This window comes from Heloderma suspectum, chromosome 3, assembly GCF_057233095.1.
Source record: "Heloderma suspectum isolate Gila_16-S chromosome 3, 16-S_ref, whole genome shotgun sequence".
NCBI lineage: Eukaryota > Metazoa > Chordata > Lepidosauria > Squamata > Helodermatidae > Heloderma > Heloderma suspectum.
Window position 1 is genome coordinate 57,923,969 of NC_139460.1, and position 25,064 is coordinate 57,949,032.

Below are 25,064 nucleotides of genomic sequence, written 5' to 3' on the forward strand. Positions count from 1 at the left end.
CATCTTCATATATTTGAAGGGTTGTCACATAGCTGATCATGCAAATTTGTTTTCTACTGCTCCAGAAGATAGGACTCGAACCAATAGGTTCAAACTACAAAAAGGGAATTTCGACTAAACATTTGGAAGAACTTCCAGATGGTACAACCTGTTTGACAGCAGAACAGATTGACTTGGAACATGGGGGACTCCCCTTCATTGGAGGGTTTTTAAGTAGACACTGAATGGCCACTTATCAGGGATGCTGTAGTAGCAGATTTCCTGGACTTGATCAGTGGTCTGCGGACTGCAAGTTTGTGGGATATACTTTGTTTTTTCTTAGAACCCTGAGATCCACCAGCTAGAGACAATAGCAAAATGCTGGCTTAGGAAGAGACAGCAACTTAAAATTAAAAGATCAGGGCATGTCTCAGTGCATCTCAGCCCAGGAATGTGTTTTCATTACCAGAACTGAATTCACAGTCCTTTCATACCCCCCCAGATCCACTTCTGATCTCCCACCCCCCAGCTTTCTTCATTTTAGCAGTCAAATTTGTTTCTATTATTAAACAATTTGGAGTCAGAAATCCTTGGTGAACCATTGCAGATCACTCAAATATCATAGAATCATAGAATAGTAGGGCTGGAAGGGGCCTACAAGGCCATCGAGTCCAACCCCCTGCTCAATGCAGGAATCCAAGTCAGAGCATCCCTGACAAATGGCTGTCCAGCCTCGTCTTGAAGGCCTCCAGTGTGGGAGAGCCCACCACCTCCCCAGGTAATTGGTTCCATTGTTGTATTGCTCTTACAGTCAGGAAGTTTTTCCTGATGTTCAGCCGGAATCTGGCTTCCTGTAACTTGAGCCCATTATTCCGTGTCCTGCACTCTGGGATGATCAAGAAGAGATCCTGGCCTTCTTCTCTGTGACAACCTTTCAAGTACTTGAAGAGCGCTATCATATCTCCCCTCAGTCTTCTCTTCTCAAGGCTAAACATGCCCAGTTCTTTCAGTCTGTCTTCATAGGGCTTTGTCTCCAGTCCCCTGATCATCTTTGTTGCCCTCCTCTGAACCCTCTCCAGTTTGTCTGCATCCTTCTTAAAGTGTGGTGCCCAGAACTGGACACAGTACTCCAGATGAGGCCTAACCAGTGCTGAGTAGAGGGGAACTAGTACGTCCCGGGATTTGGAAGCGATGCTTCTATTAATGCAGCCCAAAATAGCATTTGCCTTTTTTGCATCCACATCACATTGTTGGCTCATATTCAGCTTGTGATCTACAACAATTCCAAGATCCTTCTCGCTTGTAGTGTGGTTGAGCCACGTATCCCCCATCTTGTAACTGTGCATTTGGTTTCTTTTTCCTAGATGCAGAATTTGGCATTTATCCCTATTAAATGTCATTCTGTTGTTTTCTGCCCAGCGCTCCAGTCTATCCAGATCACTTTGAATTTTGTTTCTGTCTTCCAAAGTATTGGCTATCCCTCCCAATTTTGTGTCATCTGCAAATTTGATCAGCATTCCCTGCACCTCCTCCTCCAAGTCATTAATAAAAATGTTGAAGAGCACTGGGCCCAGGACTGAGCCCTGCAGTACCCCACTCGTTACCTCTCCCCAGTTTGAGAAGGTCCCATTGAGAAGCACTCTTTGAGTCCGATTCTGTAGCCAACTGTGGATCCACCGGATCGTTGTTTCATCTAGCCCACTTTGAGCTAGTTTGCTCATCAGGATATCATGGGGTACTTTGTCGAAAGCTTTGCTGAAGTCAAGGTATATGATGTCTACAGCATTCCCACGGTCTACAAGGGAGGTTACTTGATCAAAAAATGAGATCAGATTTGTCTGGCAGGACTTGTTTTTGACAAATCAAAATATCTACCAGTAGATCCTGATCTACATTCTACCCACCCTTGGTCTAGTTGACCTTTGAGGTGCCTTCCAACGCTACGATGCTATGAATTCAAGGATTGTGGTCTTGCATCCCTTTCATCCTTATGGTTATTCTTTGCCTTCCATAAGTGAGAGATCCTGTTTTTATTCTCCGCTAGGAAGATGAAATCCAAGACGCAGTGTCAGTATTCGCTAAGCAGGATGCTTGTGAAAAGGAAGCTTTCCTGCTAGGATTACTAGAGCTAGTAAGGAATGCAATTTATTAGAAAGGATCTTCTGTTATATTGTGGTAATAGCAATAGCAGCAGTCACTTATATGAAATCCATTCTTTGTTCTAAAATGCCACAGTTCCAGCTACATAACCTAGGTCTGAGAGAAAGACATATGATTTAATAATATAAAGCAAGGGACTGAGAATGGATATTAAGGCCTGGTTGTAGCTCTGATACTGACAAATACTCTTGTGACCTTATGCAAGTAACTTGACCTCTGAAGATTAGTCAGCTCCCTTTGGAAAACAGAATTCATAATCAGGAGACTGGGATGCCTTTCCTTAAGCATTCAGGGATGAAGTCCCATTGAACAGAGAACTAGGCTCAGAAGTAATGGGGCCAGCTCCCTAGTACAGGGGTTACCAACCTTTTTGGACCTGCAGGCACATTTGGAAATTTGAGATACTGCTGTGGGCATGACCACAAAATGCCTAATCAGTGGGTTACTGCTTTCATGTCTACCTTTCCATCTATAGCTCTTAGGCTGCATCTTATTCAGCAAAAACGTTTGTTTTCTGTCTATTGGATATTTATGTATGTGCCTGCGGGCGTCACCTTGGCGATCCCTGCCCTAGTAAGTGTGCTCCTGAGAAAACCTGCATGGGATTGTTCTGTCTATCTCTTTCTCTGCTAGGTTTCAATGGAATTTGATGCTGGAGATAGTTGTCCACGAAACAACTTTGATACTTGTTTTTGTATCTGCCAGTATTGAGCAGTATACAGTGCTGCTGCTGAGCTTGTAAGAATGACAGCTAGCGCAGTGGGAAATTAGCACATCCAGAAATTAGCTGAAACGACCACTTCCGGAATGGAACAAAGTAGCGGGGCTTCCAAAACAGAACTCTGCCGACTTGTCTCATTCCAGAAGTGGTTGTTTCGGCTAGTTTTCTGGGTTGTGCCAGCAAGTGCTACCTTCCTATTGTGCTAGAAGTTATTCTAGCACAACGTGTCACGATTCCCTTAGCCCTCACTTCACGTCAAATGCCCAAACATACACAGACGAGAGGCTTCAGTCTGTAGCTTTTAATCCATTACTTCACAGGCTCATACAGATGCAAATTCTCAGAGAAATTCTCCGTCTACCAGAAATGCCTTCAGGGGATCCAAATGGAATTTACGAGAGTTGTCTGCTGTTTGAAGGGAGGCTGTCCCACTAGCCTAACTTAAGGGGGGGGGGGTCCCTCTCTTCTTGTGAGGCCTCTAAGCACAGCTTCTCTCTCAAGGCCAATCAGGTAGACCATCTAAGTTCCGCCCCTGCCTTCTCTCTCTTTGCTCTGCGCCTGGCATCTATTAGGTCAGTCTCCTGTTCACTGTCTCACAGGGGCGGAGGGTGAGGAGGGACCCTCAAGCTCAGCCGTCTGTACGTTTGTAACCTGAGAAGCCAGCCTACTCATATCTGGACTAGCCCAGGAAAACAACTCCCCCATGTCTGATGGTTCTCCTTCAGAATCTGAACTGCTGTCCCACTCCCTGCGCTCAGAAACACCCCTGACACAATGTGTTTAATGCTGGCAGATTCTCAGCATTGGATACTGCCCGTTGTTTAATAAGCAAACATATATGGATGATAGAGTGCTCTTGAAGAATATGACAAAACAAGATGAATGAAGAAAGAAATCTCATTTATGAAGTCTGAAGGTTATCATTCTTACAAATCTATCAACATAAAGTTTTGTTGCTGGCATTATTTTTTTTTAAAGATAGAAAAATAATAATGGTAAAATGCACATTTTGAGAATTCATATTTTTAAAAAGTGCAAGTTTGTTTTATTTACAACATTTGTATACCGCTCCCCATCAAAAACAGATTCCAGAGTGGTGAACATAAGAGGTACAATAGTAAATATGTTGATTTATTACAGACACCAGATTGCATAAGCGATGAACAAAGAGCATTGGAACTTAATCATATGGAAGAACATCGCATTATAATACTGAATAATTTGGAAGAACTTGAACAAAAGGTCAAAGATTTAAGTGATCAGATGGATGAGTCCTCCAGAGAGGTATAGGCTTATTGTTATAAAATTTTATTTAAATATCCACCTTGTTATAAGATGATGCAGACATGCTTGAGACATTTATATGATTACTGAAAGATTGGTGCATATAAAGTCTATTCAGGCACTGCCACCCAACACATTCAGAGAAATGTGAAAGCATAGCAAGATTGTGCCTGCTAGCTGCACCCCTATTGCTGATGCACCTGCTGACCGTGCCCCTTAGCACCGGCACATTCGGTGTTAGTGTTAGGCACTGGTTCCATGTAAGTGAGAACCCAAGGGCAGCTTCCCAGGGTGGGGTGGATAGCAGCTGGAGGCGGGAGAATTTCATCAGAACTGTAGCTTGGATTCTACCATTTAATCCAGCACTTCATGTGATGAAGTTGGCCCTCAGGTTTTCAGATTTCATTCAGTAGACTCTTTCATTGTATATTTACAGTGCATTTCCTCACATGCTCACTGTGTTAAATGGGGCTTATAGTAAGCGTATTTAGGATTGCAGCCTTACGGAAGTTGCATAACAGGAAGTTTCTGTCCTACAGAATTTGATGCTTTACATTTTGCAAATATATACTGCAAAACGTTACTTGGGAGTATTATAGAGGAGTCCTTAGTAGCCAAAGTATAAGGCAATGAATCCCCCTCTTTCTTTTATCTGTTACTCATCATTTGTTAACACAAATGTAAATCCTTATTAATTTCTGCTTTATTTTACTTTGCAAACCAAGCTTCAAATGTCTTTGAAAGTCAGCATTCCCCAATCTGGTGCCCTACAGGAGTTTTTGACTACAACTGTAATCATCCCTGACCATTAACCTGGCTGACTGGAGCTGATGGGAGTTGTTGTTCAGAAGATCTGGAGCACACCAGGTTGAGGAAGGGTAACTTCCTATGGAATATAATTGGAGAGGTAGCTGTTTCAAAAGTGGCTAATGCAAGAACTTGCCACAAAGAAATTAGAATACCACAAGGAAGTAGATGCAGAAAAACTATAAAGTCTTTGAAAATAAACACCTTTGAAGTTTGATTTCAGTTTTCAGTATTTTTCAATAATTTTCTGTTTGCGCACATGTATTAAAATACTTTGTGAGAAGTTAATAATGTGACTTTGCATCTGCAGTGTTTTTAAAAAATATCACACATGAATAAGCCTTCCAAAATTATGTGTCAGGATTTCTTTGTGAGCTGGATTGAGACTGAGAATTGTTTTGTGTTCTTAGATGGATATGGAATGTGCCCTATTGGATGGGGAGCAGAAATCTGAAACAGCTGAACTTCTTAAGGAGAAGGAAATACTAGATCATTTAAACAGGAAGATTGCAGAGCTGGAGAGAAATGTTATTGGGGAAAAGACCAAGGTAAATAAAGTTATGATATCACAATTTTTGCACAGAACTGGAGTTTTAGAAAACAGTATCTTAAAAAGGGAAACATGTCCCATTCTACATTGTTTTAAATTTAAATTTAAAATTAACTCATGAACTAATTAGAAGCAACTTGATAACTGATCTCAAGAGTTTGTGGAAACTAAATAGAAAGATAACTTGAAACTTGCATGGATTTCATGGATATTTCCATTATAAGGCAGTTATTTACTGAAGAAACACACTATTGTTAAGATAATTAATAGTATGTAGAATAATGAAGAACAAGAACTAAGGGAAAGTAGTTGCATTTTAATACAGTGTCTGTAGTATTTTTCCTGTTGTGCTCGTTGAGCCATTTTCTTTATTGTGTAATGCACACTGTTTCGGTGTGTTCTGCTAGCACATGGACAGCATTGGATGCTGCCCTTTAATTTTAGTAAAATGCCACCAGATCTAGGAAATGCAAGATTATACAAAACTGAGAATCTTCCTAATCACTGCGTTTAGAGCTAAACTAGACATAACACACCAATGCCAGTAACAAATCCACAAATGGTCTTTATTCACAAATTCAGCTTTGGGAAGGAATGGTGAGAAATGGACAAGTGTACGTGTATGCATAATCCCTTCTCTTTGTACACCACCCAGTCCAGATTGTCCCCCTCTGTAGGGATAAAATATGTATTTGGAACTTTGCGGAAGAAAGAGGTTTGGAGCAGAGTAGTGGAAAACAGTGAAAGCATTAGATACTCCTCACCACTTGTCTACTTCACATTGATTCCTACCAAATCTATTTTTTTGGTGGAGAAGAGTCATAGTGAGTTTGTCACTTTCATGGAAGAGCTAAGGCTCAGCCCAGATATGCAATCAACATCCATATTTTTGTTATGTAAACAGCAAGGGAAGTCTGAGCAGCCTTAGGAATATGGGGCAGGGAGGATAAAAGTAACTCTTTCTCTTGCTGGCACAGTCCCAACAAAAATCTCCTCTCCAAAGCTGCCATTTGCATTTCAAGGGAAGCTCCCTTTAGTACTCCGTAGGGAACACCACTCTCATGGGAGTTCCAGGAGCTCATCAGAATGCCCATGGTGCTCTGATCAGAAAGTTAAGGTAGAGTTGTTAATTATATTTTATGTTTTCAGTCTTCCTATTCTGAAAGCCTTCTGCTTTTTTTTTTAATGAGTCCTTTGAAGTGTGAAGACATCCACCTTTATCTTCTAGGAAATCCCCCCCCCACCCCGATTGTGTATGCCTTGCGAAATGTCAGATTGGATTATGAAAAGCACATTACTTGGTGCTGCCTCTGAAAAGTGACAGTGACCAGAAACTTCATTCGGTTTAGAATACAGCAGATAGCAGAGCAATCCAATCACCCTTGGATAGCCTTGGGAAAGAGTGATGAGAAAGGAAAAGGGGGGAGGGCTTGTTTGATGAGGTGGAGATACCCCTTCACAGTAGAGAGGAGCTCTACTGGCGGGGGGGCACATCTGCCCAGAGGCCCATCCTCTGTCTGCAGAAAGTTCTGTGGGCATAAATATAGGCCCCCAAACAGGGCATTTTGGGGTGGGGGGAGGGGCAGGATGGAGGCAGCCTTGGAACTGCTGGATTCAGGGGAGGCCTCAGAAATTCCCCACCCTTGGCTGGAGTTCTCACAACTAATTCCCCCACTCCATCCCTTGGTTTCAATGTGAGGAAAGAAGGGGGAGAATTACCCATACAGAACAGGGTCAGGTAAGACGCCCACCCCCACCTACCGCACCATTTGGTGCAAGACAGAAGGGTTTTGGAAATGGTGGAGGATCTACCCTTTTGTCCCCCACCCCATCCCATCCCACTTAGGATTGCACTGCAGGTCATTAGCTAGGCATCTCTATTTAGAGATCTTTGTTGGCTCCCAATTTGTTTCCAGGAACAATTCAAAGTGCTTAAATTGACTAATAAAGCCTTATCTGCCTAGGACAGGACAGGGGATAACTAGTTTTATGTTGAGCAACCAGTCAGGAGCCACGCATCCAAAGGAACAGGGCCAAAGGGGAAAAAAAGGGGTGCCATCAAAGAATCAAGGGGTGATGTTTTTCATGTTTATGTGTTTTCCTAATACATCTCTACTGTAGTTTCCCTTTCCCTTTTATTTCCTTAATTCCCACATTATTCCTTCTTTTAAAATTTCCACATTATTTTAAATTGTATGTTTCACTAATTTGTTTTCTTAATTTCCAGTGTCTTTCTCCCTTTAAAAAACAATTTCCACTTAATTCCCCCCCCCCACTGTACCCTCTATCCCCCAGTCTGTCTCCCCCTCCCTCTCATCTAGTCATGTACTCACTTTACTTCTTGGATGCAGGCAACTCTATGATTCAGTAGTATACAGAGTGTCCTCTTGCACCATAGAGCCCTATGAGAATGCAGACCAGACTGTCTCTTACAGGTTTCTGGGTCAACCAGAGGCAGACATGTGGTTGCGCTTCTGGCACTAGCAAAAGAAGGTGGGAAACTTCTTTTAAAATGTGGATTTCGGGACTTTGTGGTGAGGAGAAGAGGAGGCAAGCGCAGCTAGAAAGGAAAGGGTTAGGAGAGGAGGTAAAGCACACATGTATTTTTTTTTTTTTTTTTGCTGATGTTTTTGACAACGGTGGTGCTCATGGGACTGGCAGAGCTGGAGAAGACAAGTGTTGCCCCAAGCACAGCTTGATGGGACGAGGAGGATAAAGGAAATGAGAGGAAATATAGTGCACATTTTTTTCATTTCTTCTATTGGTGGTGGGGCTTCTATCGATGGCTACTTGGTGGTATGAGGGGAACACAAGAGGCACACAAATGGCCAGTGAGGACTACATACAGGCTGGGTGTTGTCCACCTCCGCTCTGGGACCAGGGTATGTGAAGAAAGGACCTCTATATGAACTTGCCCATTCATTGAGATTCATCATCAGAGACCCTGCTGTGGGTGCTCTTGTCTTAGACCATTGGAGCCAAATATTCCATTCCATGAATAGAAGGAGAGTTCCGCTCATGAATAGAGCCATTCCATGACTAGAAGCTCTGTGGGCCCAATGTGAGCTCTTTTCATGGTGGCACCCAGCCAGGTTGTAGAATGCCCTCCCCAGAAACATTCACTTGGCCCTTACTCTCCTCAACCCTTTGTTTAAATAAGCTCTTTGTTTCTGCTGCTGCTTTATCTCATGATGATGATGATGATTTATATTTTATTGTTGAGCTGTGTTTTTAAAGTGTGTTAGACACCTTGAAGACTGCATTTTTGAAAGTCAGGGTAGATAAATATTTTAAATATTAAAACAGCAATAATAATTTACTCTATTTAACAAATACAGAAGAGTTATATTTATTAATCTGTTATTCTACCCACAAAACTTTTACAGAATTTGCTAATGTTTTTCATTTATAATAAATATTTTCCATTACATTAGACAGTGATGGTATTACAAAGGTATTGTTAGATTTTGAACTTTGTAAGTGTCAGGGTGGAAACTGAGCCCATAGAGCCCCAAAGCAGTTCTGATTCTGAGGAGGAACAGCAATCCGTGGGAGAGGAGCTCACTCATCTCTCACAAGCACAGCAGCTGGCAGAGATTCCTCCTGCCAGCATTCCTGGGATAGATAGTGACCCTGGCAGTGAGAGAGTGCTGGAAGGGAGCTTGCTGGACACTCGGCGCAGACGCAGGGAGCGACAACAGATGGAGGGCGCAGAAAGGAGGTGTACCGCTCGTTTGGCGCTCAAACAACGGTCGCGTCCCGAGGACTCAAGGGAAAGAGGGAGGATCTCTCCATAGCCCATAAGTTCAGAGTCTTCCCTGTGGTTCCCCTTCAAATGGGGACCAACTACCTTACCTGGAGCTTAGGCTACTCTGCTATCTTTCTCCAGTGCTGTTCCTTGCTTAGTCACTAGTGATTCGTATCTGAAAGAGTCATGAAGTAATAAAGGAATAAAGCCTTGGAAAGGATCCTCATCATCTGTGTCCTGAGTTGGCTATTGGAGGGGACTGCAAGAGGCAGCTAGGGCGCTCCTGACAGCAAGGATATATATCTTTTGCTTCTAATTGCATTTTACTAATGCTTGGAGCTAGTTACAGTGAGCTGGGGTAGTTTGCACCTGTATCCTTATCAGGTATGGCTACTAGTCCTGATGGCTGTATATTCTCCCTCCAGTATCAGAGGCAGTATGCCTGTGTACACTAGTTGCTGGGTAACATGGGCGGGAGGGTGCTGTTGTATTCATGTCCTGCTTGTAGGTTTCCCATGGGCAACTGGTTGGCCACTGTGTGAACAGAATGCTGGACTAGACAGAACCTTAGTCTGATCCAGGATGGCTCTTCTTACGTTTTTATGTATCATTTTGACCCATTTAGGCTAGAATCCTGTACTCACTTTGTTGTTGTTGTTGTTCAGTCGTTCAGTCGTGTCCGACTCTTCGTGACCCCATGGACCATAGCACGCCAGGCCTTCCTGTCCTGCGCTCTCTCCCGGAGCGTGCTCAAGTTCATATTCATCCTGTACTCACTTACCTGGTTGTAAATACCATTGAACTCAATGCAGCTTTCTTCTGAGTAGACCTGTATAGGATTATACTGTTAATATCCTTCTGCAATCTAAAATCCTCATGCAGTATCATTTCCTACTCATATTTCACTTTATAGTATTGCTGTTCAATTATAAACAGCTGTTATAACTGGTTCCACCAGCGAATGGAGTTTTGTGAATAGTGAATTGATATCTGTATACAATTTATGAAAGATAAAACCCATTTCATTCATAGAAATACAGCGGAAATGATAGCAGTTCTGTTTGTAATGGTGATAGCTTGATGTTTGTGGAAAGTTAAGTGCTGGAATTAATTCTTGATCTGGGCACCTGTTTGACAGGAAGTCTTGCACAGATTTTGCTGACCATTGTAGAGCACCTGTTTCTGAAGTGTGTGATATTCTTAAAAAGAGCTATCATGAGTTAAACGATAATCACTTTTCCATCTGAATGCTTAAAATAGACCAAAGGAAGACTTTTCATATTACTTGTCATTTTTGTCATACTTCAGAGATCCTAATCACATTACAAAGGATTGAAGAATTTTGAACTGCTCATGCACTTGTGATCAAGAATATTGGTTTACTGTAATGGAAACCCCATAATTCTGCAACAATTAAATTGCAGATTAAATCTAACAATTAGATGTGTAAATGCACATTCACAACAAACTGAATCAATGATAGGGTTGTATCTAATATTAGAAATAAAAACCAAAATAAAACGTAGCAGCAGTGGATGTACTATGTTTTTTCCCTAGGACCCAGATTCTGTGTTCGGAAATGGTGTTGCAGAATTCTAGTGTGTCTGGGCAGAATCATTTTGAAAACAGACCTTTTGTTTTGTGCATATCTATATAGTTGACTGTATTGCTTGTGTCAGACCACTGGTACATTTGACTCAGTACTGTCTAAACAGATTAGCCGCAGCTTCATGGTTTCAGCCAGGAGTCTTTCCCAGTTAGGGATATGAAAACGCAGAGAAATTTGGGGAATTTTTTTTCTGTGAGTTTTCTAAGTACTGTATTTCCCAAAAAGAAATGAACATCTTTGGATTTTAAAATGTTTTCTTTTAGAATGATGAGTAAAATATAACATGTTTATATATTGTTGCCCAGCCTTTACTCCCCCCAAAATGATTTCTAAAATCTATGTAATAAGAAGACTTTTATAAAAAGATTAAAGGTGTAAAATGTCTGGAAATAATGAAACCATGGTGGAAGATTTTTTTTAATCCTCTAAGATGAATCCTGTAAGATTCCCAGTATAGTTATTTCTTGCATTCCTTACTAAAATTATTGATCTAGTGTATCTTTTATTATAGACATTTAAGGTGCAGTCCTATGCAAATTTGGACAGAAAAAAGTTCTACAACTCCCAGCATTCCCCTGCTGGGAGTTGTGTGTAAACATGCATAAGATTGCGTCCTTAGGGATGTTCTATGTCATCCTCAGTTTTCCAGCATATGAGTAGAGTCACCGTAACATAATATGGAAGAAAATTTGCATTATCAACAGTTTGAGTGTTGTTCTGCAGAATCCGGTATCTGTGGGCTTGTTCTGGTTAGATGCTTTAGCAATCAAGTAATACAGTTCTAATTGAAAACCCATATATGAAACAAACACCGTGGGCTATTCCACCACTGCCACCAGTGCAATGGAGCAGCATGTGCGTTATCCTACCTATGTCTCTTTTTTAAAAAATTATCTTTGAGGCTTGATCTGCAGAACTCACTGCCACCGTTTTTAATAAAGTTCTCAAGAATACCACACCACTAGGGAATACTGCCTCAGCTCTAGAACCTTTTAACTGCTTCCACTAAAATAAACCCTCTCTTCCTCAAAGAAACCCAGTAGCGTGGAGGGGATCGTTTCCATGCTCCAGCTGCCCTGCATTCACAGCTGGATGGCTGATTTCGGCTGTCTAGCTGTGGGACATCGGAGTGGGGGGTGGGGAGGCCAGATGACACATAGGAAGTGTCATACTGGCACTTCCGCACTCCTCGCCCCTCCCCCGGGAATGCCCCCTTTGCCCCGCTATGCGCTGTTCTTACGAGTGCATGGACAGTCCGCATCACCTACATGGCAGTGGGGTAGGGGTTAGGGAGGCGGTTCTCTGGGAATCGACCTCAGAGCGAGGGCTCCAAGGTCGGTTCCCAGAAACTGACCAATCCTATGGCCGTTTAGCTGCTGTCTAGTGGTCATAGGATTGCGCCCTAAATGTTCTTCATTTAAATATGGTTGCTTACCTTCCTAAGCTGAGTCTTTTCCAGCTAAATAAAATCTTAATAGCTTTTCCTTCAGACCAGATTTTCCTAAACTTCACCCCAGAAACAGGAACAGGTTTAGGCATTTCCTTAAACTTCCTTACAAACAGGAACAGAATCTGTACATCAGTCTTCCTTTGCCTCCAGTTCTTCCTGCTTCTTCTGACTTCAAGGATGATTCAGATGTTTCAGGGACTATTTGCTGAAGTTCTCCCCTTCTCAGACATAAAATAGGAACCTGGAATGTTTTATATGTAACTTGTTTTGCTCATGAGATTATCATGTTTGGTATATTAAATTTAAAAGTATAGTTTATTCAGAGAATAATTTGTTGTTGTTCAGTCGTTCAGTCGTGTCCAACTCTTCGTGACCCCATGGACCATAGCAGGCCAGGCCTTCCTGTCCTCCACTCTCTCCCGGAGTGTGCTCAAGTCCATATTCATTGCATCGGTGATGCTATCTAGCCATCTCATCCTCTGCCATCCCCTTCTCCTTTTGCCTTCAGTCTTTCCAGCATCAGGGTCTTTTCCAGTGACTTTAGAGAATAATTACAAATTCACTAATTGAGCTTACTTGTAAAAGTGTTTAATTTTAATGATAATTTTCTGTGCAAAACAAGTTATACACAATATAATTTATGTTTCTAAAGCTGTCCTCTGCTACCTGGTCCCCTCCAGATGTTTTGGACTATAATGCCCAGTATTCCTGACCATTGGCCAGGAGCTGTTAGTCCAAAATATCGGGAGGGCACCAGGTTGGGGAAGGCTGTCCTAAAGCAACAAAGTGACTTTAGATCTGTAAAGAGCACTAAAAAGAGTATTGCTTCTTTTTCAATTTTCCCCAACATTTCTGTTTTTTCCTGCCCCCCCGAAACCCCCCCCCCCCATTTCATTCAATGGCAGCAACATTTCCAGAAATGTTACATCTCTGTTTCCAGCCCTACCTCGAAACGCTGGAGATTTAGTCTGGGATTGTGCATGCAAAGCCGGTGTTCTACAAACCAAGTTGTCCAGTAGTCAAACAAAGAAACTTACACTCAATTATAGTGGTTTAATAGGGACTATTTATATATTTTCAACTTACTGTGCATTAGAACACTATAGAAAGACAGTATTTAGGTGCTTCTTATTTTTATGCTCTGGTCATTCGTCGCTGGTGTTATTTGGAAGTTATTGTTTTATCTCCATGCTATGTTAAGAGACTTATTAATAAAGTATTTTCTGCCTTTCCACTAAAACTAGTGCTCAAGGCAGTGAAGAATAAAATGCACAAAAATAATGAAGTTATAATTAAAACATTATAACTCATCCATTTAACATCCAATTAAAAACACATCAAATAAAACAAAAGAAAAATAGAAGTACATTGATGAGAGAGAAATAAAAGCACCCACCAGATTAAAAACCCAAATCAGCAACAAATCAGCTTAGAAACCAAAAGTTTGAATATAAATGTATTTGCCTGCCAGCAGAAGGATAAGAGAGATGGAGGTAACCTGGCCTCCAGTGGCAGGGAGTTCCAAAGCCTGGGATAAGCCATCAAGAAGGCCCTGTCTCATGTTCCTTCCAAATGTGCTTCTGATAGTTGTGGGACAGAGAGAAGGGCTTTACCCAAGGGTCTTAAAACCTGGGCACAGACATGCCATAGAAAAGGTGTAGAGTAGGAGGCTACAATTTGTATAAGAACCTCCTGAAAATAGGACAGATTTATGGTACTAGCAGGGAACCTCCTGAAAATAGGACAGATACTTCTCCTGTTCCTGTAGTTGATGTTTGGGGTGCACTGAAACTCTGGAGTCTAGTGATTGAAAGAAGAATATGTCCATTTAAAAAGAGTTAGAGTGGATCACAGATTCTCACCTGTGGTGAGGTGAGAACCTAAGTGGCCAGACTTGGCTGAGACTGGGCAAAATGTGGTGGAGAAGTGATAGAACTGTGGCATCCTGTACCGTTGTTTCTCTCTGGGCTTCCCCACGGGACTCTGTAGTTTGTCCTACTCTGAAAAATAGTTGGAAATCTTTCCAAAAGTGGAGTGGCAAGGAGACCGAAGTTAGCTCACTGAGTGCCTGGAGCTTTTATACTGTTTGAACAAAAGTTTCAAAAGAACCAAAGATTGTCATGCCTGACATGGCAAAAATACAAAGAGGTGAGGTAAAAGATTCCAGGTGGTCTCAACAGCTGTTCCAGGCTGAAACAACTGGGTTGAGACAACTCTTTGCCAGAGCCATCTTAAATATAAAAGAGAGGGTGATGGGTGCTCAACAAAGAGGGTGCTCAAACTGCAGCTATTCTGGGATTAAGTTCTTTTTCCAAGACTGAGAACTTTTCAGTCTATACCTGGAGATTGATCTTACCATGTTTGGGGCTGATCCTTTAGGGTGGTAAATGCACACATTTGACCTTGCGTATGTGACTGGCAGAGCCATTAGGCAAGATTATTTCACTGTCACTTTTCCCACCTTGGCTTCAGCAAGGATTTCTTAAAGTGACCCTTTGGTCGCCAGAGCCTACAGTGCTTGCTCTACTCCCAACAGCTTGCTAACATAGGGCACTCTGGCTTAATGCAAGCCAAGATCTTTGCACTTGCCCATGGTTTGATAAACCTTGGTTTATGAAGCCTTGGATGATCGTCCAAATGTGGCAAACGTGTTGCTTTCATGGTTCTCTTTTGTTTTAAATTTTATATTTATTTATAGAATCGTATTGCTAATGGGAGTGTAAAGTGTTAGAGTGACTTAAAGTTTAGCTGATCCAGCCCTTTCACTAAGGAAGGAATCTTCATGCATTGCTTAACCCAGTAAGCTCGTTTACAACTTACTTAGAATGACACTTTCATCATTCTAAGTAAATTGACGAATTTCAGATCTTAAAAAAATCTTTTGCAATTAAGAACTGACTTTAATATTTCCAGAGGCTTCTAAAAATATGTTTGGCTATTTGGAATTATAAGTGCTGCTTATCTTGTAGATGTGTAAAGTGCCTTTTTCCATAGTACTGCTTATATCAAATCATTTTCCCAATGGAAAAAGGCTTTGATATAAGATGAGACTTGTGGAAAACAGGTGTTCCCAGTGGAATTTCCCCTGGAGGAAAGAGGCTCTTGCCTTGTTTGTGCATGTGTGGGGAACAGATAGGATTCACAGCTTCCAGCCACAGCTGGGAATCCATGCAGGGACTCTTAGTGGTGATATTTGACACAGTCACAGCTGCCAGAGGGGAAGGGAAGTATATCCAGGATGGGCTGTGGCTCTTAGCTTCCCCCTGCCACTGGACCTCTGCTGCTTCCATTTCTCTGTTGCTGCTTATCGCCTGGCCAGGATGCCCAGATCTTCATAACAACAAAGATCCAGTGGAAAGGAAAACAGTGAACTCCAGTCTCTATCATGCATGTTCACCTGGGTGGAAAAAGGCCTATCGTGAACAGGGGAAGGAAGTGGAGAATGGTAGCAGCAGCACTAAGAAACAGGAGTTTGATCTGGGCTGGTTCCCAGCTGGATTCTTGGCTAAGCTTGTGGGTTCCTTTCAGGCATCAAAGGGTATGTAGTCAGTTTGGGATTGGCTGTTCTACAATATCCCCTAAACTACGCATGCGTATGCATCCTAGGACTTCCTAACTGCCAAAGGAAAAAAATCTGATTCCCTGCTAGTATCATAAACTGCTGTTCAGTATTTTGGAACTTTTTTTCACTGATTGCTTTCTGTATTGCTTGTTCTTAGCTGTGTAGCTTGTCTCAGCTGACTTGCCTTGCACATCTTGTGTAGAGAATTGCAGATGTATGTTTCAGTAGAAATGCATAAGGGAGAAAGGAAATGCATGAGACGATTGTTCTCCGATTGAATGTTGGCACATATGAATACAGAGGTGTGTAAAGATTCCCCCCTTGCCTTAAATAAAATTACTCCCAAAGCCCTGTCATCCTATCAAGAGACCTAATTCAATGGGGCAGGGGTGAATGTGAATCATTCTGTTGTTCATTCCATGTAACTGTCATGAAAATGAATATTATATGTTTCTCTAGAAACTGTGAATAATTTCTGAAGGTAAGAGGCATAGCCAGCTGTCAGTTCCACATGAGTCTCCTGTTTTCACCTGTACCTTTCAGGTCTACATAGCCATTGGACATACTCACTCGGATTACATGCTTAGTTTAATGGGTTGCATCCAATGTTAGTCCTACTTAGAGTAGACCCACTGAAATGAATGGGGCAAGTTAAACTAACATTGTCTTGTATCCAATGTTAGCACAAAATATCTGAAATGTTAAAGTTACTATCTTGAGTCAGTGTGGTGTAATGGTTAGAGTGTTGGACTGCGATTCAGGAAATCTGGTTTTAGTCCCCACTTGGCCATGGAACTTACTGGGTGACTTTGAGCCAGTCACCGACTCTCAGCCTAACCTACCTCACAGGGTTGTTGTGAGGATAAAATGGAGAGGAAGAGGACTATATAAACTTCCTTGGGTTCCTTGCAAGAGGAAAAAAGGTGTGATATAAATGTAATAATAAAAATGAGTGGAAACTCTGGGTGGAAATGAATTAGTTTAGAAACTAAACATGAACTCCAATGTATGCTTACTTGGAAGAAAATGTTTAATGGACTTACTCATATTAAGGATTTCAGCCTAAACTTTATTCATGCTCACATGGATGGGCCAGTGGATGTTTATTTTAAGAGATAAGGTTGCATTCTTCTTTGTTTAAACCCCCCCAAACCCGATTGTTTATAACCATGTTTCTGTTCCATTGGAGATGCTGCTTTTGATATAGCAAAACCCATGCCTCTTTTTATGGAGACACCAGTGTCTTAAAATGAAAAAGGAAATGGCTCTTCCACTTGGTGTCAGGTTTCCTTGTCCATCCATAGCATGCAGCTGTTAGTCTTCCAAATTAATGGCTTCCCTTGTAAGTTGAGCTCAATGACATCCTTGTATTTAGCATCACTGACTAATAAACTATGCTAGCTTTTCTCTATAGCTTCCTTGTTACCCTAGCAAAGAAAAGTGTTTGAAATAGAAGCTCTAGGAATTCGGAAAAGTTTTTCAGGCTGTATAGACAGTAAAGACACAATAGCTTTTCAGAGAGCTGGAGGTGTTATTTAGAACTATCATTACCCTGTGGTACACGTGTTTATTTGTGAATCTCACTTCTAGCTTCACAACTGGCACTGCTGTCCTAGTGGATACAGGCTGCAGAGATGTCACTGTTGACATACTCCTATCCCAGATTTCGGGGTTTGGTTTTCTTTCAGTACACAGAAGTACTCTATAGTCCATACCTTCACTCTCTATCTCTGTCTCTCTGTCTCTCCCTCTCAATCTCACATACACACCCCTATGCCATCACAAGAATATATTCTTATTTTTTATTCAGTTTTTGTTTTATCACTGCGTGCTCCCCATCCCAGCATAATCAAGAATGTTTCTTATATTTTGAAGTTTCCTTTGGGAGTGTAAGCAACAAGATCAGAAGCAGCAAGGAATTCAGTCTAATCAATTTTATTGTTCCATTGACCTGTATGATCTAGTAGCTGCAATTATAAAACAGGAAAATTCACCGTTGTCACTGACCTATTTGGCATGTAATAACAGCCCATGGGTTAAACAACCCATGAGCTGTCGTGCGTAAGCAAGAGTGCTGCCTTCCCCGGCCACTTCTGCTTTTTTTCAGCCATCTACAGGCGGCTCCTTCATAGGTTTGCTGAGCGTGACATCCAAACACAGACCACTAGCTTCTTGTTGAGTTAACTGCTGGGTTGTTAACAATCCAGTGGTCCAGGTTCAGAGGTCATGCTCAGCAACCACGAAGGAGCCGTGGGTTGCTGAGTTAAAGTAGAAGTGGCAGATGTGCTTCAGGCAGTGTGTATGCTCTCTCCCACTCGTCCCCAACAACCTCATGGGTCGCCTTACCCTTGGGTTGTCATGACTTGTGAACTGGCCCAATATGTATGTACAGTTGTCAGCCTGCTGGTGGTGGATCAGGGCTAGAAAGTCACTCCTGTTGCTCAGCAATCCCCAGTCTGGTGCCCTCCAGATGTGTTGGAATACAACTTCAGTCATCCCAAGCCTTCATGGGAGTCAGAGAAGGCTGCTCTGTAGAAATAGATTTTTTCCCCCCTCTCAAAATGGGCAATACGTTACTGCTAGTATTTAATATCAGCTGGCACTAGTGGTGTGCTAGGTTGTATATCTTCACTGTTTTCTTTAATTTTAAAATGCAGGCACTCGGTCCGTCTAATGGAATAGCAGAAATAAGGGAAGCTTATCACTTAGCAAATGCAGCCCACAGATGGAACTTATTTTGCACTGAAAAGAAGTGAAATATTTCTTGATGAAAGTTGCTTATACCTTATATAGATCTATTGTGTGAATCAGATGGACATTTGTAAAGTATCTTAATTCTGCTGCCTTTGGAACCTGCTCTAGAGTGTCTTTCTTGTGAGTAGATACACTATTGCAATTTAAGGACAGGATTTGGAGCTGTTCTCACTCACAGTTTAAGAGTACACCCATTCATTACCTCAGTTTTGTGTTGTAATAACCTGTGGGATCGCAGTAATCTAGTTTGTGATATTATTAGTCTTGTTGATATAAACCATAGTTCCATAGGGCTTTATGATCTTGCATATAAGCATACTGAAGGTAAAAAAGAATGTATTGTATTTCTCTTGTTTAATTGTTGCCCTCTTCATCAAACCAACATGTAGCAAGTCACACCGGGCAAGGTCACAGAAATGCTTTCAGAACACATGACATAGATTAATTCTTAATGTATCACTTCCTGCTCTGATTAAAGAGGACCAATCTGCTTGCATAAACAGCATTTCCCATCCAATAAAGAGCAAACTGTGGGCATCATCTTTTTCATTATCTTCAGTGGAGCAATGATGTGGCTGATGGAGTGTCTTCACACTTTCCTTGACTTCCTTTTTATCAAGAATACTAAGCTATTTGCTAGGCTACAGATATCTCCAAGAATTCAGCAGCAACCTCAGTAAAAGATACAGTAACAAAAAGTAAAATAGTTTGTTCTTCATTGCTTTCCCCAATCTGGTTCCCTCCAGATGTGTTGGACTACAGCTCCCATTGTCCTCAACCAGGATAGCCTGCTTTAGATTATTTTCTCATCCCAGCCCTGCCAGGAGTTACATTGTCAGGACAGCTCATTTAAACCTGTATGGGCAACAGTGATATAGGTGTAGACTTGTGAAACTTTCAAGCAGCCTTTCCCAAACTGGTGCCCTCCAAGATGACTTAGACTACACCTCCCCTCATCCCCAGTTTAGGAAAAACTGCACCAAATCCTTATGTACATTATACACATGGGGAGAATCATGGTTCTGCCTGCCAGCCCAGCCGCCTTGGTGCACCCAGTGTCCATGTGTGGAGAAGAACATCTGCACATGGCCCCCTGCATGTATAGATGCAAATTGTGTAATCAGAACACTGTGTACAGTGTAACATAGCAATGGTATAATTCCTGTCTATCGAAGTCCCTGTGCAGATATTTTTCACACTGGGTATCCTGAGGAGTGTGTGCGTAAAATCTCTCCCCCAACCCACCCCATTCATACTGTAAGTCTATATAAGGCTTCAGTTTCAAGAATAGCACATTCATGGGAGGAATTGGAATGTGAAGAGACACCAGGAAAATGGTGTTTTAACTCTTTCATCTTGTACTATTTTCCTTATCTTAATTATCCTTCCCCTAGGCCGTTCTTTGCCCTGTAGGGCAAAGTATACAGGCTCTTGTATACATGGTGCCTATATGTTTCTCCACTTCCTTGGAGCATTGTGCGATGAAGTGGGGTAGGATTTCAATCTCGGTGGCTGGAAATGTAGTCACAGAGCGTCTTCTTTAGTTTGGACCTAACAGGTAAAAACTAGACAACAGGGTTAAAGCAGTCGAGTGGAAGGTGATAGATTTTATGGTGAACTGCCTTGTGGGCTTGTTATGGCAGAAGGCTAGAACACTAATTTGAAAAATAAAGGTGTTTATTTCTCCAGGAGGAAGGCACACATACACAGGAATGCTAGCAAAACGTGACCTCTAGTGGTGAGTGATGTGTGCATGAGCTGTAACATATAGAACTATTTGTTGTGTGGATTTCCGTCATCACATTGTGAATTTTTTAACACACACACACACACACACACACACACACACATTGTACCAGTAGTTGCTGGGGCTGAATAATCCAGAAGGGTCTGTTGGGAAGGAAGTCATGCAAGATGATGTTCTGTGCATTAATAACTGTTAGCTGAATGGCCAAGTCTACTCTTAATGCAAGAACTGCTTTCCCCATGTGGAACTGCAGTAGCCTGCAGCATCATTTATATATGCCAGAGGATGCTATTGTTAATCCCTGACTGTAAGTATTATAGAGTTTCCAGAGCATCTTTAATTTCACAGGATGAATATTTCTCTTTACTTTATAAAAGTAGCGAGTGAATGAAAGGGTAGAACCTATCTGGACACTTGAAGTACTATTAAGATTAATGCTGCAGTTGTATGAAGCCTGGCAGTTATTAAGGCAAAACAATAAACAAATAGTTTAATTTGAACCATTGTGAAAGGAGATTACTGTGTGAATTGTCTTGTGCACAGCCATTGGAACAAAGTGCCTTTGGTTGTTTGAGAGGAACCTCTCAGGATAAGAACATCTCTTTGTATACTAGTTTTGCACCAGTGGTTGTTTAGGTGAAAAGTGAGGCAAACTGAGCTGGTTTCAAAATAGCCTTCCCCACAAGAAACAATAAGTACAGTAATGGAAATAAGTACTGGCAAAACCGATGATAAGCTGATGTATATTGTTTATGAATAGTTGTCAAATAACCAGGTGGATTGGGTTATATTTGCAGTTCTTTTACTAGTATGTATAAACATTGACAAAGTGACTCTGTACTCTTAATGATAAAACAACATTTGCCCTACAGAATTCTGAAATCTGAGATCCATTGTTCTTCTGCTGTAAAAAAGAAGGCTCTCTTAAAAAAAACTGAAACTGTGCAACATTTATATAAACTTTGTTTTGTTAAGCGATAGTCTATGGCAGTGGCGAGCAGAAGGTAGATCTCCAGATGTTTTAGACAATAGCACGGCCTATTGTCAGAAATGCTGGGAGTTGAAGTTCAAAACATCTGGAGATTTACCGTCTGTCCACCCCTGGTCTAGGTCAAAGGCTCTAGTTGATCAAATATGATTGATGTTTCTCTGGATTTGTGTGCCTAAAAGATTTTGTTCTTCTGGATAAGTCCAAATGTTTTACAGTGTATTTATGAGAAACACAGTACGTGGCCAAATATCAAATTTCAACCTGTTTGGATCTGGATTTAAAAGAAATGTACATATTTTGGGAAATGTACATCTTTCAAATAGGGACTTGAATGTCTGAGAAAAAAATTTATCTCAGTGATCAGAGTAGGATTCCCTTAGGGTGAATTGAACCAATTCTGTTCATTCAGCATATTTGATTACTGAAACAGAATTTCCTGTTCCAAACCAGTTACTCCTCTATGCTCTGCCGCAGTTCACCCTATCACTGCTTACATACTGTATTAAAGACCATTATACTTGTGCTTCTTCCTGTTCCCTCTGTATCATATTGAATAATATCCCATTTAGTTCACTTCATGAGATCTTAACTTTTTCTGACACTCTGTCATTTGAAAACTAACATGCTACCCCTTCTATTTCTAAATAGCTAATCCGCCGTTGGTCTTGAAAGTATTAAAGGACATTTCCTATATAACGACAAAAAAAGATTACTGCACTAAGTCCTGTAGTTAAATTACAAGCCCATCTCTTAACTTGATTAATTTCTACTGATTAAGAATGTCAGAGTTGTAGCAATATATTCAGATAATCTAAAAAATTAATTAATGGGTCTTAACTATATATTAGGGGTGAGCACGCCCACAAACTGCATGTGACATGGTATTTGCAGGATCCAATGGGCATATTCAGATCCTAGCTTTTATTTAAAAAGAAGAAAAGGTTGCCGTCCTTTCTCTATTTTTATCAGTGGCAAAAATCCCATTTTAACTGGGGATATCTTCTGTTTTTAACTGTTATGGTTTACAGAAAAATTTGAAAGATTTGGAACCAAGGGGCAGTTTCCAGTGTGACACTACGGCTAATGTAAATTACGTTGTGCCAGAGTAAGTAACCTCTAGCATAATGCCAATAGTGTTTGCTGGCATGATGGAAAACCTGTCACACTGGCAAATGCCATTGGCATTGCACTAGAAGTTCCTTATGCTGGCACAACATATTTATGTTAGGGGTAGTATCTCCCATAGATACAAACAATTACATTATATTTCAATTGCCATGATCTCAGGGTGGATTTAAATGACCATCTGCAATGCAGTAGCAGCTTAAAAACATAGCGAGTGGCACCTGTAACCTGCAACCATGCACTACCACCCTTAGGTTTTTAGTAGCTGTCCCTGGGCTCCCAGTCTTCTAAATCCATCTTTTAAATCTATTTTATAAGGGGATAAACTTCATTTTTCATACATGAGATGTACAAATTGCAGAATAAAAAATATTGTTGAATGAATGTAACATGTTGGCTAACCATCATTTGGCATCTGCCAGGTGTATTAAAATGATACACAGATTATGGTGCTTTCATGCTACAGAACATACACATTTGGTGCAGTCCTCCAGCATGTGAAGAATTTGTGTTGTGACCTTTAGTACTGATCAAATCCCATCCTATCGCCTTACTCCTCTGCCATGCCTCTCCACCCAGTGTACCACCAGAACCACTAACAGCTGCTTGGGTTTGAAGGTAATTCTGTTCTTTATTTTTCTGGTTCAAACTCCAGGAAAAAATAAAGCTTGATGCTGAGAGGGAAAAACTAGAAAAGCTTCAGGAGCTTTATTCCGAGCAGAAGACCCAGCTTGATAATTGCCCTGAGTCCATGAGGGAACAATTACAACAGCAGCTAAACAGGGTCAGTAGCATGGATCCGTTTTGTTTTTTCTTCTAGTTAATGGTAACATGATCGAGCACAAGCGTCCAAAGATTTCTTATTGACTGCCTGTTGTTTCAGGGGTTTAATACTGGTTTTCTGCATTGCTAATAAGAGTATTGCATGGTGACAAATAAACAGAATGCAAAGAGGTGGATTAAGAATTGGTTTGTGCTACATACTTGAAAAGTTGTCAACCAGCTAATGTTTAGCACCCTTTCACTATTGGCTAATAAGATGTGTGTGTCTGTGTTTATGTGTGTAACTGTGATATTTAGTTGGGTTTTAGGGCATTATGCTGTAAGTGAAGTAAATAAATTTTGACTTTAGTAATTGTGACCAAGTATTTAATACTTAACTCTCATTACATTTACAGTTGCTTTTAAGTTTCTCTTTTGCAGCACTATAAAACAGCCTCTGGCTTTTTAAAGTTTTAATTTGCCATGAAATGGAGTTTCCTCCTTGAAAAGCTGTTTCTCACCCATTAAACTATATTTAAACACTTACGTATTTTTTCACAAGTCAGGACACTCAGTTTTTGCTGATTCCCTCTACTTATTGAAACCATATGCTATGCTTTTATTTAAATTATTTGTATTTGTTTTTAAATTGTTATAAGTTGTCTTTGGAGAGCTCTTGCCCATTAAGGCAGGGTATAAAATAATTAAATAAATACATAGATAGTTATGTTCTGGAGAGTCCCCCAAGCCCCAGGAGCAGCTTTTCAGGAACAGTGGGGGGCCTAAGTGGGGGAGTATCAGCAAAAATTGAGCGCCCTAATTTGTGCAAGTGGAAGTTATTTCTGTTAAGGCAAAGCTACCATTGGATGGAGCTCCCATGGTGTTAAGAAATGTCTAAACCCTTAGACTTTCGGAAGAATACACAGCATTTCTTCCATATTATCTGACACTGATTGTTGTACATGGAGCTGATACAGCCTGTAATTGTGGTTGACAGATCCTGTAATCATTGATTGTCCCTCTTTAGCATGCCATTTCTTAGGGGAGGCCATTGTTCCTTATATTGTTTTTCAGATGTTTATATCTTGCTGAGAGATACAAACCTTCCCATGATTAATCTGGACCAAAGACTTGTGGTTTCCTTCTCTCCCGGACACTGTTCAGCCTCTCCTTCATGTTTAGAGACATTTTCCTGTCATGTCTCTAAACATGTTTTATCATCTGAATTTGCACAAATACACTTATTCAGCAGCTTTTTCATCTGTCAAGAAGGAAATTGTTTCTGACCTTTCACAACTCGGGATACTTCGTGATCCTGCTTCAAGGTTCCTTTGGTTTTCCCTCACTTTTCTGTCCACTTTTCCCCATTGTCCCAGTATGTAGAGGCTGATTCAGAATTATTGCTGGGTGAATAGTTGTACGAGTGCAGTCATACAAATTCGGGGGGGGGGGTGTACTTTTTGTATCGTGTTGTTTTGTTGTTGAGGGAACAAAGTGGACAATTCTGAGAGATGAATATGGGAGATGTTTGAAGAGTAGTACTGGGTCAGTGATCGGCAAGTTGGAATAAAATGCAGCAAGAAGTTCCAGTTCAGACTCATTCTCTGTGTAAAACCCTTCTCTTTTTCATTTAAAATACACCGCTTGGTAAATTGAAACACTGGTTAACAGAGTCCTGCTGATACCAAAGACAAAAGAATTGCATCTCTTAATGACTCTGCTGCAATACTGTCTCAATAGAGCACTCACTGATTGAGCCAGGATTTGGCCCACAGCAATGCACATCCCTGCACTGAAACAAGATTTCTTTCCCAA

General features: G+C 41.1%; 1 protein-coding gene across 11 annotated transcripts in view; it reads left to right on the forward strand.

Moving 5' to 3' along the window:
- The window catches only part of PHLDB2 (pleckstrin homology like domain family B member 2), a 106,617-nt gene that overhangs the window by 39,821 nt on the left and 41,732 nt on the right, over nt 1–25,064 (forward strand). For 6 of the 11 annotated variants that reach the window (XM_084843361.1, XM_084843366.1, XM_084843367.1 and 3 more), the window contains 2 exons: nt 4,001–4,144; nt 5,362–5,499. In XM_084843361.1, coding sequence (XP_084699487.1) covers nt 4,001–4,144; nt 5,362–5,499 — 282 coding nt within the window. Of the gene's footprint in view, nt 1–4,000; nt 4,145–5,361; nt 5,500–23,142; nt 23,272–25,064 lie in introns of all 11 variants that reach the window. The other 5 variants (XM_084843359.1, XM_084843362.1, XM_084843363.1 and 2 more) reach the window with 1 other exon arrangement.